Genomic DNA, 16,003 nt, shown 5'->3' with positions numbered 1-16,003 from the left:
GCCGCCGACGTCAACGGTCAGTCTTCGCGTTTGATTAGGCATCTGAGGCTTTCGCTTTAGTAATAATAGTTAGGTTGTTTCTTACGGTTAGGTAGGATGTTGGTCCTTGGAAAAATTTATGTGTGTGCTGCACAGAAAACATGTGTGGCTATTTTTTATGGCTATAATGGTTCCAGCTGCCTTTCGTTCCTGGCGTTCAGTGTAGAGAGAGAAAAAAAGGAAACAGTCACGTTACTTTCTCTAATTTAATTGGTTGACAGGAAATCGCCGCGCATATTCATTGGGCGTGTTCTAGCGGATTTCGAGGTCTTCTTGGGGTGAGCTTCACTTCAAGTCCCTGTGATGGCCTCAGAACGATGCCCAGTTCCAGCTGCAACTCTTCTTCGGGAAGCTTCGAGTGGATCTCAAAGTGGCGCATAAGCTGAGTGACCACAATCTTTGCTTCTTGCACCGCAAAACGCTGACCTGGAAATGGTTTGACTAAATGAAGGCAAGTAGAGGAATTTGGCACGCGGCAGCATAAAACAAATGAGCGCGAATTCTGCGTGATAGAAAACGACCCGAAATTAGCGGCCGATATATCCCACATGGAAAAAAGGGGAAAAAATAAACGCAGCGTTTTTTTATATCAACATACTTTTCAAACTTTCTGATATTGCGCCGAGCTGCTTGTATCCCACAGATTGTCGTTTTCGTTTGATGAGCAGCTATATTGTTTTGTTCCATACTCTGTCTACAACCATGTAGCCGAAAGCTAAAGTTCGCTCTATTTACATCGTCATTCGCCTATATCCTCAGCCTTTTAAGCAGTCGATAACTGCTAGAACCTTCGTAAAACAGCACCACTTTATATAGAAAAGTACATTTTTTTTGCTGAACAATCTTGTTCACTTCAGTTCACATCTAAAGTAAAAGACCAAGTCTTCGATACGTTGCGTGAGTTGAACAGTCTAATGATGCGTACAGGTATAAATAGTCAAGAATCCCAAAATTTATTCCAGGGCGGCTTTATCTTTCCGTTTTTTGTATCTACTACGAGCATTTAACTTTGCGTTCCGTATCTCGCTGTCGTTTCAAAGGCTTTTGTTCGAATATTTACGCTATTTGCTAAACCAATTGTTTCTTCCAAGGCTGCAATATGAAAAGCACGCGTTTACCTATGCAATTTCTTGGTCCACCAAAGAATGGCATGTAGGCGTACGGTTGCGGCCGTGTTGCGTCGCTTAAGAACCTGTCGGGTGTGAAACTGGTCGGGTTCTTGTGGAAGCGGGGGTGTCGGTGCAAGAAGTAGATGAGAACCATGGCCATTGTTCCCTTTGGTATCAGTTGGTTTCCTGGGAGAAGGGTAACGCAAACGCTCGCGGTGAAAACAAAGCATCTGACAGCAGTTTCCTGATTTGCAATACTATTACTGCATGCTGTTAGAGCAGTTGTAAAACATAGGCAGTCCAAAAATAATGAGTGGTGACCGGCTTGGTGGTGCGGATACGGTGGCTATTGATTTTCAGGCATATTTACTGAACAAATTGAACTGCAAACTGGAAAATTTGCAGTTCTGAATGTGATAACGTTTGTGAATAGAACTGCAGACGAGAGCGAACTCGCGCCCATGACACTGAAAACATTTTTGTTTTTTGAAGACATTGTCGCTTATCGGCTCCTACAACGGTCTTTATGTTTAAGCTGTATAGGCCGAGGCGAAACGGATGTCCGTAGGCAGGTTGTGCCTAGCGCAGGTATGTGCAACAGAAATTGGACAAATCTCACTACCCACTTCTGTTGCACTAAAAATGAAGTGTCCTCGGGAAAAGGCGTATGCGCCACTGATTCCTGCTATGGGCTATGGAATCTGGCGTTCGCAAAACCCAAATGTACAGCCTTTGTGATTGGTGGCTCTTACTCGGACGAAGGATGCGAGTATGTGCACGACCAATGTTCACGCCAATAGGATGTTTTCTCCAGGAATCTTATATAAACGCATTTTATTCCTTGCTACAATGCACTGCAATCATCTTTTTGCTATGAGCGAGAGAGAGAGAGATAATGAGAGAGAACTTAATTCGCGCTCAATTTGGTGTGGTTCGTCATATATAGAGATGAAATTTGGTTAGCAGCGTTCAGTAACATACATTACATAAAAAAGTACAGTCAGTCCTACATAGCATGTACTGTGACAATCATATATATATATATATACGTGCTATGCGTGTTATAGTATTGCAAGCAACACTTTTTATAAATTACCCACACTACTTTATGCTTGATGAAAACTTCAGCGCAAACCCGGACGGACCACAAAGAATAGATGAGACAAGCACTGGCACTTGTGCTTGTGTCATCTATTATTTGTGGTCCGTCGGGGTTTGCGCTGAAGTTTTCATCTTGAAAGCTATGTACGAACCAGGCCCAACAGAAGTTTTATTGACTTCATGAATAAATACAATGATGCCGGAGGCGGCCTCCCCTGTAGCATAGATTTGTATCATTCAATGAAATTTCGTTAACGTCTAGGCGCTGCGCACTAATAATTGCGTTTTTTATGTAGGGATCTGCGACTGTAGATTTCCGTTTCCGTAATTAGTACTACACTTTCTGGCAGATATTTAGGTTTACGCATCTTATATTTTGCCTTGTTTACTCCTAGTCGAATTAGTGTTTCTGGCGAATTATTATTAGTAGTACTATTGCTATATTACTATTATTGTTAACATGTCAACCACAACTTCTCTTCAAGTAAGAATTTGTGGTAATAGGGGCGTAGTACATTCTTTATACTCATCGTATTTGTATTTGCAACTTTGCTTGGAGTGTGCGAACTTCATAGTAGAAAACAGCGCAATAATAGAAGACAAGAAAGACCAAACAGGACCAGCGATGAACAGCGCTGGTTCTGTTTGGTCATTGTCTTCGTTGTATTGCGCTGTTTTCTACTTTGCTTGGAAGGCCTTCCGGCCCCTCCAAGTATTTACGCCTATGCAAACGGTGTAAGCACAAATTTTCTTTGAAAAAAAAAAATACGGGTGATTATAAAGTAAAAATACCCCACCCCCTTTTTTTTCCCCTTCCGCATTGGTCGTTAGGGGTTTATGATTGGTCGAAATTTTCTGGGTCATGCACACGGCAGCTGCTCGTAACGCGGTACAACAAATGACCCCAAACTGATCCATTGCGCAATGACCACTCGAGCACGACTACATAAAAAATAAGAAAATACGCTATTTTCAATACGGCATATTTTTGATCATTGGTTCTTCGCCGTTCGTCAGAAATTTTCGGTGTGGCTTAAAATCGCGTGCTTGTTACGCGACATCACAAATTTGTGAAATCTCGTGGCGTTAATGTGATTTTCGCGCACTAAACAGCGCATTAGTACGCTGAACAATACCTAAATATTTTTTCGGCTAGACGGACAGTGTCTCATTTTGAATGTAGTTCAAGAAGGCTGTCCGCCGATCACATTTGCAGCGGCTACTCATAGCAGCTGGCGAGATGGATTCATGTGAATATAATAAATATGTTCACTTGTATAGTATAACGATGTTGAGCTGTTTGTGCGCGTGTACAACTCTGTGAACTCATCCTTGCTGAGAGAGAGGAAGAGAGGGAGAGAAATGAACAGCGCTGCGCGTATGTGCTTCTTTGCTGTCCGAGTTATATTTGGCCTTGCGCAAGTCAATTCGAGATGACTCAAGACCAACTAGCCCGGCTGTCACTTCAGTCTCCTTAGTCCAGAAAACCCAGATCGCGGGATCGAATCCCGGCTGCGGCGGCCGCGCTTTCCATGGAGGCGAAAATGTTTGAGGCGCGTGTGCTTAAATTTAGGTACACCCCAGGTGGTCGAAATTTCTGGAACCCTCCACTACGGGGTCTCTCCTTTCCTATGAAAGAAAAAGAATTTCGTGAAAGAAGAAGAGCGTCTGATCGGTCCATGAAACGTTTACTGGTTCCTTCCCGTATCTGAGTCGTCGATTATGTAAATTTCAGGCCAGGCACAGCAGAATAAAATCATGACAGAGTGCTCTAACGTTAAGAGGCCCTACTCAGCATTCTCTGCAATGCTGTAAAGCAAAGCGTTCCATAGGCGGCCTGCACCGCAGAGAATCTACAGTGCGTGGTCGTGACACACGGGAGACGTTCTCTGCAGCAGAAGCGGAGAACAAATTTCATTATATAGGTAAGTGATTGCTGTGTAGAAGCAAAACTTCACCTCAGTTCATGGTTTCCCAGTGTGCAGCCCACAGTGCCACTGTCGAAAGTGGGGGGGCTCCGCCCCCCCAGCATTTCTTAGTGAGGGGCTAGCGCCCCCCCCCCCCATCCCCCCGGTAAATACGCCTATGCCGTGATTGGACTAGCACTATGCCCTGTTGAATTGCAACTATCTTGGTGAATTTTCTGTCTTGGTATGCCGATAAAAAAAGCGCTGTTGTCGTTATTGTTGACGATGTTCTCAAGTATATATATATATATATATATATATATATATATATATATATATATATATATATATATATATATATATATATATATATATATATATATATGTGTGTGTAACCTAACTAGTTATTTGCATTTATTGTCACGTTAAACTTCATTGACTGCCTTAATTTTCTAAGAAGTATTTTTGATTGCGTTCCTATGATTTATTTTTTTAGATTGGGCATTATCGTATTCTGTTTGTCTCCCTCCCTTCTACACTTTTTCTGTAACGACCATACGCACTGCGCTTTGCATATGCACACTTCTTTACAATTGTTTGTTTGTGCACGCTTGTGCGTCGGAGATGCCTATGTGTGCATTGAAAAATATAGCGTCACTTTGAGGAATGACCATTCGTAAGCTGACTCACGGAACTGTTCAGTGACACTCGCTGTGCAACGCACTTCCACACGACTGCAATCGTGCACTTACTTGGCTATGTTGAAGTACGAATAGCCTCGATGCAAGTACTCTAAATATATATAAAATAACGGCAAAACAGGGGTGCTATGCAGGACGGCCCAAGCTTCTCGGGCGCACGAGTTTGCTCCGAGCTTGTACTACGGCGGTCATGCTAGGAAGACAGGGCGCAGCGCGAGATAGCAGCGTTGATAAAAACGGCTACAAGAACGAGCATGGCGTCACAAGCGTATGTGCGGCGTTTGCGGCGGTTCTCAAAGGAACACCGCGTGCGAACGCGTCAGCGCCTCCACTCAGTCAACATTTCAACAGTGCAGCGACGTCAGCGTGATTGTCACGCTACCTTTTTGCAATCTGAACATCGCGCCTCCCACAGGTGTGTTCGTGGGCGTTTGTCCTCCTTCGGGCAAGTTCTTTCGTTCCACCTGCAGCATAGAAATTTCCACTCTCGAAGGCAACAAGGGCGCACACGCAGCGCTCTCGGGCAGCTCATTTCGCTTCCCTCGAATATTACAGATAAATAAATGGACAGGTTACTGCTACTTACACCACACGTCTGAAGATTTTTTCTGCAGTAACGAATCGGTAGAAACAATGTCTTCACAAATAAGTAAATAGTAACATTTCTCGCCGCAAATGCCACCAGGGGTGCTTGCTTCATGGCTGTGAGTGGTACGTCGTGAGCGCGGTGAAACTGAATGCGAGACATCGTAGTCACGTGATGATATAATTTTTAGTTCTTCATGCGTTTGTGCATAGTCTGTGCGATTAAGCTCATAGATGAAGCGTGCCGTTCGCTGGCGTTGCGGCGTGAACACTACTCCTCGCCAAGAGCAAACGCTGTAGGCAGACCCGATCTTCGCCGCGGGCGTCTGTCAATCAAACTGACTGAAGCGCGAACTCGGGTACAAACTCGTTGATTCTGAAAAGGCCCCAGTTGAACTCGTGACTGTCTTAGTGCCGGTGTGACTGTCAAGCATTTCATGCGGTGGACGCTAAGCAGCAGCTTCTTTGCATGTAAAACAATTTGGTCAGCTTGCACTACTTCTGCAAGGCTGGAGCCATCGGAGGAGGTTGTGATCACCTAGCTTCTTCCAGCTTGTTACGTGGCTCGTTTACTCAGTCTGCTCGGTCTGCTTCAGGTGAAGACCGCGCCAGTTCGGCCTCAATTGTGGTGGTATTAATTAGCTAGGTCTTAATTAACATTAAATTGAGTAGTTATGTCTTAATCGGTAATGTTTAGTTAACATGACAATAATCAATCATGCTTAATTAGCAAGTAATAATTAGCATGGCGCTAACTAGCGTAACACTAATTAGTGTGTTCGTAATTAGTGCGATCTTATGAGTGATGTCCTTATTAGCTTCGTATTAGCGCGCCTCTAATTAGCGTCGTGTTAATTAGCATGGTCTTAAGTAGCTAGGTCTCAGCTTTACATGGCCTCATTAGCATGGTCTTAGTAAGATGTGGCTTAATTAGCTCGGTCTTAGCATGTCCTGATTAAATTAGTTAGGTATATAACCCAGCCAATTAGCTAATCAGTCGGGCGCACGTGCTCGAGGAGCGAGGAGACGGTGAACAAGAGGACGAAAAGAGCACGCGCCAGCCGAGCAACGTGCTAGAATGTACAGGCCGATCATGATGATTATACACATGGCCTCGGCGATTAGCTACGGCCGCGATGTTGTGAGGCGCTCGGACGGAGCTAATTACAGAGGCCAACACGGTGCTTATTATTCTAAAGGATACCTAGTGCAGGCAATAAACGCTTGAAAATTAATTTAAACAGCCCCCGTACCTCTAAAAAGTATCGTTAGTAAAAGTTTCTGACACTTTTTTGCATGGTGCACTTCTGCACTAAGTGGAACGACAAACAAATGAAAGAAGCTGCCTCTGGTTTGAAAACACCACCCAACTTTGTCGACCGCCGTTGACGCGACGCCGCGTTTCATCGGAACCAATGGGACGCAGCGCGCGCTGAGGGATGGATTTGACCTTTTCGTACTGTTAGCTCGTGCAAAAAAGAGTGTCGCCAGAGCTCGGAAAGATTCCGAGTTTAGCCAAACTCGGGCCATCCTGCATAGCACCCCTTTTCTGCAGAAGCTTGCAAGTGGAGGAAAGTTCAAGAGCGCAAAATCTGACATCCACCCCCTTGCAGCGCGAAGCTTCAAATGAATTCTATACGACGTACTCAGAACTAAACCTTCCTGAATAGGGCAAGTATTGATACTGAAGGTGGCAAATCAGCACTGGTACTTTTTTGGTCAACAAGGAAGCTTTCTTTGTGGAAAATCTATATGAATTTCTTCTGTATCTTCATTACATAAACGGCTGGATATCAAGTCGTCCCTCTCACAAATTTGTCTCCAGAGATTCCATGGAACTAATTTGCTAGATTCAGTGTCCCTGGTCATGTAGAGTACCAAAATGATTTGCGCTCATGCTGCCACCCACTGGCTTCCTGGTTAGCTCAGATGGCGTAGCAACCACCCCGAAAAGGTATTGGTCCCTGTCACAAGCGAGCGTTTAAACCGCCTTCGAAAGCGCGTCAAATCACGGCGCCAACAGAGCCCGCACCGCACCGCGACGCCAGAAGCCAGCAACGGTTGCTTCTCCAAAGCACAGCCCCCTAACCCCCTCCGACGACCGCCGACAGCCAGCGCGCTCGAAGCAAGCGCTCGCGCAAAGCCTTGAAAGATCGAGAATCGAGACAAGATTCCATGTTGAGCGAAGCCGCAGCAACTCTACCACACACACGCCCGCCGCCGCAAGTCGAACATCCGGGAACTTTCTCGCCCTTTCCCCAAGCCTTCACTATGCTGTGAGGAGATGATTCATGTCGATGATTCGCGAACCCGGGCGCAACCTAATATAAGCGCGCGGCAACGGTAGTTTGTCGGTCAGTCAGTGAAAGAAGTTGGGATGTAGAAGTGTGCGGTTCGGGCGGACAGAGAAGACGTGTTGTGTTATGATGTAGTGCCGTCGATCAGTCGGTCGGTCTAGGAAGAAGTGCTGAGGAACGACGCCGTGCGAGCAGTGAAGATTTTTCAAGCCAGTGTCGCCGAGAGGAGACGTGATCACCGACGGCGGAAGGGAACGACTGGTCAGCGCTGCAGTCTACGTGGAGGGACTCGCCAAGCCGGTGAATATGAAATGACTTTGTGTTCGCGATTATTCTCGAGGGCTTGTACTTGAGCGCAAATTATTTATTGTTTCCCAATTGTTGCTTAACCCATCTGAGCTGTATTGGGATTGAACCAGCGAAGTGTGCATCTTGGCGTGATGATTGTACTGCCTTTTTTTTTAAATATTATAGTATAGTGTTCAGGAGATTTTGGCACTTTTGTCTAGCGCCGGCTACTCCTTTTCACAGATGATAGTATACGTGAAAGTCAAAGCAACGAAAAAAAATTACACCATCTAACGCTAAAGGGGATTATGAGGCGATGCGAAGTCGGAGCACTTGCACGATTGCGTTCCGTTGGCGTTCGTTGGGCATACCGACCTCGCGTCGTGGAACGCGAAGAGGAACAGTACGCGCATCGTGTCTTCCCTCTAGCCTGGCCGTTAATTCTCACAGGGCGAGCGGGGAACGCGGTCGACAGGCGCGCGAGAGGGGGACAGCGTAGGAGAGGAGAGAGAGGGGGAGGGGACGCGCATGTGCTGGCGCTCATGGCGGCGCTGCGCAGGAGAGAATTCCGGCATGTCGAGCCCGCATTTCAGAGGAGTCAACCGAAGCAAGCGCTGGACTGAACGCGCGCAGCCCTCTACCACTTGAACGAGAGGAGACTAGAGGAGGAGAGTTGCACATGCGCCGTGAGAGCAGAAGCGAGAGCGCTGGAGAAGCGCAAGCAGGTGCTGGTAGAGAAGTGGAGAGAGTAACGTGCAGCTGTTGGAGAGAGGGAAGGAGGAGAGTTGCGCATGCGTAGTGTGAGTGCGGACGCCCAGGCCAACGCCGCGGGACATACCCCCGAGCAAGAGATGCTTCGCATCTAAAATGCCTTAATTGAGAATATGTTTTGTTTGTGTTATCAACTCTTGGCTCTTTAAACCACAACCGGCGCTCGCTGGCGCGCTAAAAGGACCTACTCTTAAATTGTCTGTGCTTTCGTGGTGCATTTTGGAGGGCCGATACGTCAGCCCTTGGAACATACCCGGTGAGTGCCTTCCCATTAGCGGTGTTGTGACAGGCGCAGGTTGGAGTCCCAAAACAGAACGAATTGTGTGTCAGTTTGGAAGCTTTCTGTCATAGAAGTCCGCATAGAGTTTCTTTGTGACTTCGTGCTACAAGAAAAGGGGATTACAATTTTCATGTAAACTAAATATCAGCGAGCGCGCGGTCGGCGTTAATAGTGAAACCAGCTCTTATGTAAATAAGACGTCTAAGCGTTTCTCGTCATGAAAACAGCATTTATTCATTTACAACGAAATCTGTCATTTTTTAAAAGCACCCATGCTCGTCCACAGTCAAGACTTTCAAACAAGGGCTTAATGTAATGTCCTTTCTGGTTCGCTCCTGGCAACTAATCTCATTAAAGCAATTTTGGTAACATTTAAAATAACAAGTGTATAATGCATTGGCCGATTTGCCGAGCGACACTGCCATCAAAATTCAAATGACGCTTTTCTTCATCGTCTACCAGCATGCCGCCAATGCGACAGTTGCGATTGCAATGTGCACTCGCTCGATGTGTGAATATATGCTCTGCTCGGACTCAAGTGTCATAATTATAGTGACCAAGTGCACTGACCATCTGCGTTCTCCAAGTAATCAATCTTACAGATGTGTCATACCAGTGTACGTCAATTATAGGTATCGGTTCTTGATTTTTGTTGATCATAACAAACATTTAAATAGCAAAGAATAGCAACGCTTCCTGGGTAAGCCACACTTGTCTGACATATGTTAGCATGAGTGACATTATTAAGGCATGATTATGGGCAAACGTGTTAGTTCTTACCAATTTTCATGTCTTCCTCTATGTAGCGTCCCATTATAGGAACAGAGGGGTAAAGGCGCAATGTTTCCTGAAAGAAAATGGGGGAAATGTCACAGTCTAGCCCGAAAAGCGAAGTATTATAGCAATAGCAATGCGTTAGAAACTACCAGTGTAAAATTTTACTACGCAAAGTAAAATTCGTATATATATCGGCCGCATGTACTGCAGCAAACAATTACTTACTCCGTAAATTGACAAGCATAGTGCCACGCGCGCACAGGCAAACACGAACAGAGCTCACTCGATGACAGTGAACGTTTGCAGTCACAACGCCGGCGTTACGAACTGCGCATGCAGAACGAAATGCGCAGACCCATCGCGTTGCCTTTTACTTCAACTATAGTCTCGGGAACTTCGAGACAACGCGGCCTCCGACATTAGACGTGTCAGAAGAGAGCGCGCAGGAAGCTACCAGAAGCCATCTGTGCTTGCTCAGCTGATGTCCTTGCTGCACATTCGAGAAAGGTTGCACGACCGACACGTTGACGCGCGGAGCACCAGCGGCTCAGCCGGCTAGACTGGATTCGATATGGTTACCTTTATGATGCAGCTCAAGTACTTCATACTCCTCAAGTCGTCGGTTGTCACGGGCCTGTGTACGTCATCTCCAAATATTCTGTCGATCTCATCGTGTAACTCAACTTGAACGTCTCGATGATTTCCCAGCAGGTAAAGGCAGTAGGCGGTCAGTGCAGCGGTGGTATCGTAGCCCTTTAAGGAAAAAAAAAACGTTTTATATAAGCCTAACCGAACGCGCTTCATCGAGCCGCATCAAACTCAGTGCTCGTTTACTGATTCACAAGATGTTCCGGAGGGCAGTTTATGAACCATACGAAGTTCAAGGATGGTCGTTAGGAACCCTTACAAAACATCACTGACGTTCCAAAGAAACCATTTTACGACAGTCGTTTGGAATTTAACAAAGCCCTTTTATCAAACTGGAGAAGCCAACGCGATTTCAAGCAGAACACAAATATTCTTTATACCAAAGAACACATAGAAGAAAGAAGCATCGCTCAAGGACAGCGGCAGCTATAGAGCACACGATGAAAAGGCTGAAAATAGGTTCATCAGGTCATAGTACATTCCGATAACGACTGAACAGTCGTTGAAGTGCCTGTAGCATTGCCTAATGCGCTGTGGTACGAGCACGGGTGCATGATATCCTCTGCATTGTCATGTAACGGACGTATTGGAATAATCATATATAAGGTCAATAGTCACAAATTTACGCAATATATAATGTTTTCCTCAGACAGACACACTTCTTGCTTCTGTAGTTCCACAAAGCCGTGTGAAACGAGCGTTCGTCTTTTGCTAAACAGAAGAAAAGAAATGGAAGGAATTAAAAAAATCACACCATCTCCCGCTAAAGGGGACCATGAGGCGATGCGAAGCAGTGTTTCGGCATGTAGAGCCCGCATTTCAGAGGTGGAGTGGTGAGGGGGAAAGGGGAGAGGGGAAGTGGAGAGGGGGATGGGAAAGGGAAAGGGGGAGGGGAGAGGGGTGGGAAAGGGAAGTGAGAGGGGGAAAGGGAGGGGAAAGGGAAGGGGTGATGTGGAGAGGGAAAGGGGGGAGAGAGAGTGGAGAGGGGAAGTGGAGAAGGTTCGCGCATGCGCAGTAAGGGTGGCCACGCCGCACACCACCACCACCACCACCACCGCATTGAACTCCGCCATAAGATGCTTCACATCTGAAAAAGGAGCTATTAGCCCCGAGAACGAACACTGGCGTCGCGGCAGTCGCGGCGATGTGACGTCACGGCAAGGACTCGCTTGCTCCGCGGCCGAGGATCGCCTTTTTCTGCGCCCGCCACGTATCCGCTCTTTCGCGATACGGTGGTGATGACTGCTCATTCTTGCGATGCAAATATCCCAAGGTAGAAGGTGGAAGTTTACACTACTAGCGAAAGCTAAGTAAGTTGTAGAAAGTTTGGATAATATAGCTTATGATGGGCGAATTCCCGTCCGAACGGAAGACTCACTGTGAAAATGGTGATGCACGATAGCAAGACATTCGATGTATTCACCGCGTATTCCAAGACATCTGTGCTAATAAAATTTACGCTAATGGTTCTAACTTCATTACAACTTGGCGTGAACTCCATGGTTAGAACATGCGTCCCGAAGAATTACAAATGAAATGAGGACGTTTTCAATTCACTAACTACATTGCGGTTTATCGTACAAGTTATGTCTGCCTTTGCAGATTGTCTAGGTTATTTGACATAATTGCGCTTTCTACTACAGCAGACTTTAGATGAATCTGTCTATCATAAAGAATCAGTTAATACATCCGGAACATTAAACAAAATAATACTGCCACACACACAATGGTTTCGGGAATGCTGAGATGTTAGTATACTTGGATTATGTATGTAAAGATTTCTCCTCAACACTCGTCTAGGATTATGTGGCCGTACACCCTGATTTGCGTGAACTGCTGGTCCGATCAACCACCCGGTCACAAGCGGTAATGTTAAATTCTCGTGGGAGCACTGTTAGCAATCGTCTGCAAAACAAACACCTGAAAGTCGAAATGAGCGTCATGAACTGTTTCGATGGCGCTCTCTGCGAGGTGGCCCACGTAATAATTAAACGTCCTTCGCCTCAATGAGTCAATTATCTCGTACGTCATGTCCGCATAAAGGCTGATGATGCTCAGAGTTATATAAAATGCAAGGAAAAATATTTTACGAGCTGGCTATCTAAACTAGTACTTATACAAGTGTAACAGCGCCGTTGCTGCGATGCTGCATGAAGACCCAATCTGACAACAATAAGAAGTTTCTGCGATTAACCTCAACTTGTTTTTGTAGTGAAATGAAGCCCCAAAATTATTTCGAGTAAAACGTGAAACTGAACAACGTGATGACTGAGCGAGTACACAAGAAAACAAACACAACAACTGCGGCGGTATTCTCAGGCGAGCGCTTTCTACATATTTTGGGAAAGCCAATACTGCATACGGAATGCGGCTGCTGTGGTCGGGAATCAGACCCATCCCCGAGGTTCGCAGCGCGACACAACAAACCTGATCATCCCTTTCAAAGTGTGCACGACGGAGCACGGGCACCGTTGGTGACTGTGAAGAAAAAATGTATAGCTCTTCGTGGTTTTACTAGGAACATTATCGATGCAGTTTTCGTCACTCTTCTGAAGCTTGAGCCAGGCAAAAAGCAAGCGCAAACAGCGGAACAGCGTACGAAGCACGCGCATGATATGCCGGCGCGTCACGGCGGGCGTCGAAGAGTCCGTGCCGTGACGTCATCCAGGCCTCCCGCCAGGCGGCGCCACCACAACTCCTCGGGGCTAATAGAGAGAACGCTGAGAGCGTGCCAATGTTTAATTTCAATCTACTAGAACTTGCGGATAATTCTTGACCATTCAGCGTTTGCATGGCGTGCACATAATTTGCACATAAATTATCGTACACATAAATTAAGTACACTGACGTTTTTGCATTCCGCCATTATCGAAATGCGCTCGGTGTGGCCGGGAATCGAGCCCGCACCCTCGTGCTTGCCATCCAGCGCTACAGCATGACCTCTAAACCACCGCGGCGGGTGATATTTCGATATACGCTTGAAATGTTAATATAGGCTCTCCCCAAATGACTGCCAACGACGCCATTAGGTATGTTAATGTCACTTCTCGTCATTGGAATGTAAAAAGCCTTACACCCACTAGGCCCACTAGACTTCAATCCATTCAGAAGTAAGTGGCGTACTGCTTACCGCGGCGAATATTGTGACTGTTTCGTCGAGGATTTCCGCCTCCGTGATCGATCCGTCCTCCAAATGCATTTGAAGAAGGATATCCAGGAAAGACCCTGTGTAGTCCTTTGCGGCATCTTTGGCCTTCAATGCCTCTTTCCTTTTCAGCAGTATCTGAAACAGCGAAGCCACGCGTCTGACATGGTTCGTCTGAGAAAGTAACCTACGTGTAAGCGCCAGCAACAATCAGTCTTTGTCTTTTTCGTTCCGGCACGGTTCCGGCTGAAATTCGTAAGGCCTTTAGGTCAATATCTTTGATTACACAGCACTCTTGACGGTTCCAATAGGTACTCAATCGCTTAGCGAATTAACCTTAGCGAATTAATTAGCAATTCGACACGATTGGAGTTGGCGTTTATTCATCCACATAGTAGATAAAAAATGTACATTTATGGTTGGTTATGAAGGGGAAAAAAAGCTGCATTAAACCAACTTGACGAGCCCCATCAACCCTGAAAACAAAACAAAACAACAAGCACAGGCAGCAGAAAACAACGGTGCATAAAGTACATATCTGGTATTTCGCGAAAAAAAAAAGGATTCAATGGTTTACATAATACAAAAACTAGATCATCTATAATGAATGAAACAAATGCATCATTTAAGTAGCGCAGTTCTTGGTAATGCACGCAAGTTCTCGGTAGTTAATTTCCACTTATTAGACAAAACCAAAATGAAACCTACCGACAGTGAAACCAGGGAAATGATAGGAGACATTATTTGCTCTTTTTTTAATTGTAGTGTGGTTATTACGACATAAATTGGAATGAATGAATTAAAGTGGACAAAAAACACCCCTGTCGTCGGCGTGTCCCGAAACCACAACCTATGGTTACATGTAAGCGGTCTCAAGGCATCCCCGTTGTGTCAATTTTGTAATTAAATTGAAGCTATAGACCGTTTATTTTTATCCTGCAGTCGATATTCCAGTCAGAGAAAAATATTCCTCGAAGCTCCGCTTCATAAGAGAGGATGAGCAATAAGTGCACGAGTAATTTTATCTTTGGGCGCATGTTATGATCACTGGGATGTCTGCTCCGCTGTGTTCGATCATGTGAATGAAACAAAACGATTGCCGTGTTACTTTACCTTTTATTTCTTCCTTTTGCCTGTTCTAAGTCCATTTTGTCTAAATCTATTCTTTACATAAATTCCATCTAATAGTCTGGCCCCTTGCTCGTTTGCTATTTTCATTTATTCGGTTTTTATTTTGATTTCAATTCCCTGTTTTCCTTAATTTGATAGGCCCGTATCACAAACCTACTACCGCCTGGTTCTTGGCCCATCCTCCTTAGTGAGTGAGCGCAATAATAGACCCATCGTCATCATCATCATCATGAATGGCGTTGGAGCTGGGTTAATGTTGGCTTATAAATAAATAAATAAATAAATAAATAAATAAATAAATAAATAAATAAATAAATAAATAAAGTTCATGCTTAGCGCAGTCAACACAACTGATTAGGATATCAAGCTAACAAATGCTAGTTCGAAAACTAGAGCGCTACTCACCTCCCGGCTGTAGTCTCGCAATCTGTCGCAGCACCGTCTGTAATATTTGCCCTCAGTAGTGAGCTCGTATAAGAAGTCCGACCAATAGAATGCGTTGACCAGCCGAGACATGAATCCTTCACAGAACCTTTTGCAAGAAAAGCCGTTGGAAACCTTACAATAGTGCTCCGCCCGCTCATACACGAAGTGAAGGTAACTTTTTGAAGGCCCAAAAGAAAACAAGAAAGATCGCTACCCTTTCAATGCCTCCATTAGTCCCATCTCTTGCACGTCCAGGTGGTCTACTCTTACGCCTAGGACTGTTTCTGCAAGTAAAAATATAAAAAAGGTGTTTTTTAACATTTCGTTAAATTTGCCGTGTGCACCCAGTGGTGCTTCTTCTCCGACTTAAAAGGCCCCTCACCAGCCCGCGTTCAAAGACGAGGCAGTGGATTCTTTCTCGCCTTCGCTACCCTTCCTACGGGCTCTATCTCCCCCTCGCCCCTTATTTCTCAAAATCACATGTACAATGTCAGCACCAAGCGTTGTGCCCATCAGGATTTCGCGCTCGTCGGCTATACGCTGTTATCTCTGATGGCGCAGTCGGAAACACACAAAATGAATTGAAATCAGTTGATCGCGCACGATAGTCATACGAGGCAAGGAAGAACGAGTGGGCGGCTGCATGGCAAAGCAGTGTAGGAGACAATTCACACCTGATATTTTGCGTACATGGACCAATCGAGAGTATGTACCGTAATGACGCCACGCGAGTCACCGTTCTTGCGTCACGAAGTGCGCCAGAAAGACGCCAGGAGAGAATAACGCACTCGTGTTTTG

At 45.6% G+C, this 16,003-nt stretch overlaps 1 protein-coding gene across 1 annotated transcript in view; it reads right to left on the bottom strand.

Moving 5' to 3' along the window:
* Positions 1 to 235: 235 nt before the first annotated feature.
* LOC119378773 (cytochrome P450 4V2) overlaps positions 236 to 16,003 on the bottom strand; it is a 59,638-nt gene continuing 43,870 nt past the window's right edge. The window contains exons 15-21 of the mRNA XM_049411977.1: positions 15,420 to 15,489; positions 15,185 to 15,311; positions 13,634 to 13,786; positions 10,435 to 10,608; positions 9,859 to 9,925; positions 1,158 to 1,334; positions 236 to 465 (exon numbers count right to left, since the gene is read on the bottom strand). Of these exons, the coding sequence (XP_049267934.1) occupies positions 278 to 465; positions 1,158 to 1,334; positions 9,859 to 9,925; positions 10,435 to 10,608; positions 13,634 to 13,786; positions 15,185 to 15,311; positions 15,420 to 15,489 (956 nt within the window). The 3' untranslated portion in view covers positions 236 to 277. The remainder of the gene's footprint in view (positions 466 to 1,157; positions 1,335 to 9,858; positions 9,926 to 10,434; positions 10,609 to 13,633; positions 13,787 to 15,184; positions 15,312 to 15,419; positions 15,490 to 16,003) is intronic.

Source organism: Rhipicephalus sanguineus, chromosome 1, assembly GCF_013339695.2.
Source record: "Rhipicephalus sanguineus isolate Rsan-2018 chromosome 1, BIME_Rsan_1.4, whole genome shotgun sequence".
NCBI lineage: Eukaryota > Metazoa > Arthropoda > Arachnida > Ixodida > Ixodidae > Rhipicephalus > Rhipicephalus sanguineus.
Note: the sequence above shows the minus strand (reverse complement) of the source record. Positions and strands in the feature narration are given on the sequence as shown.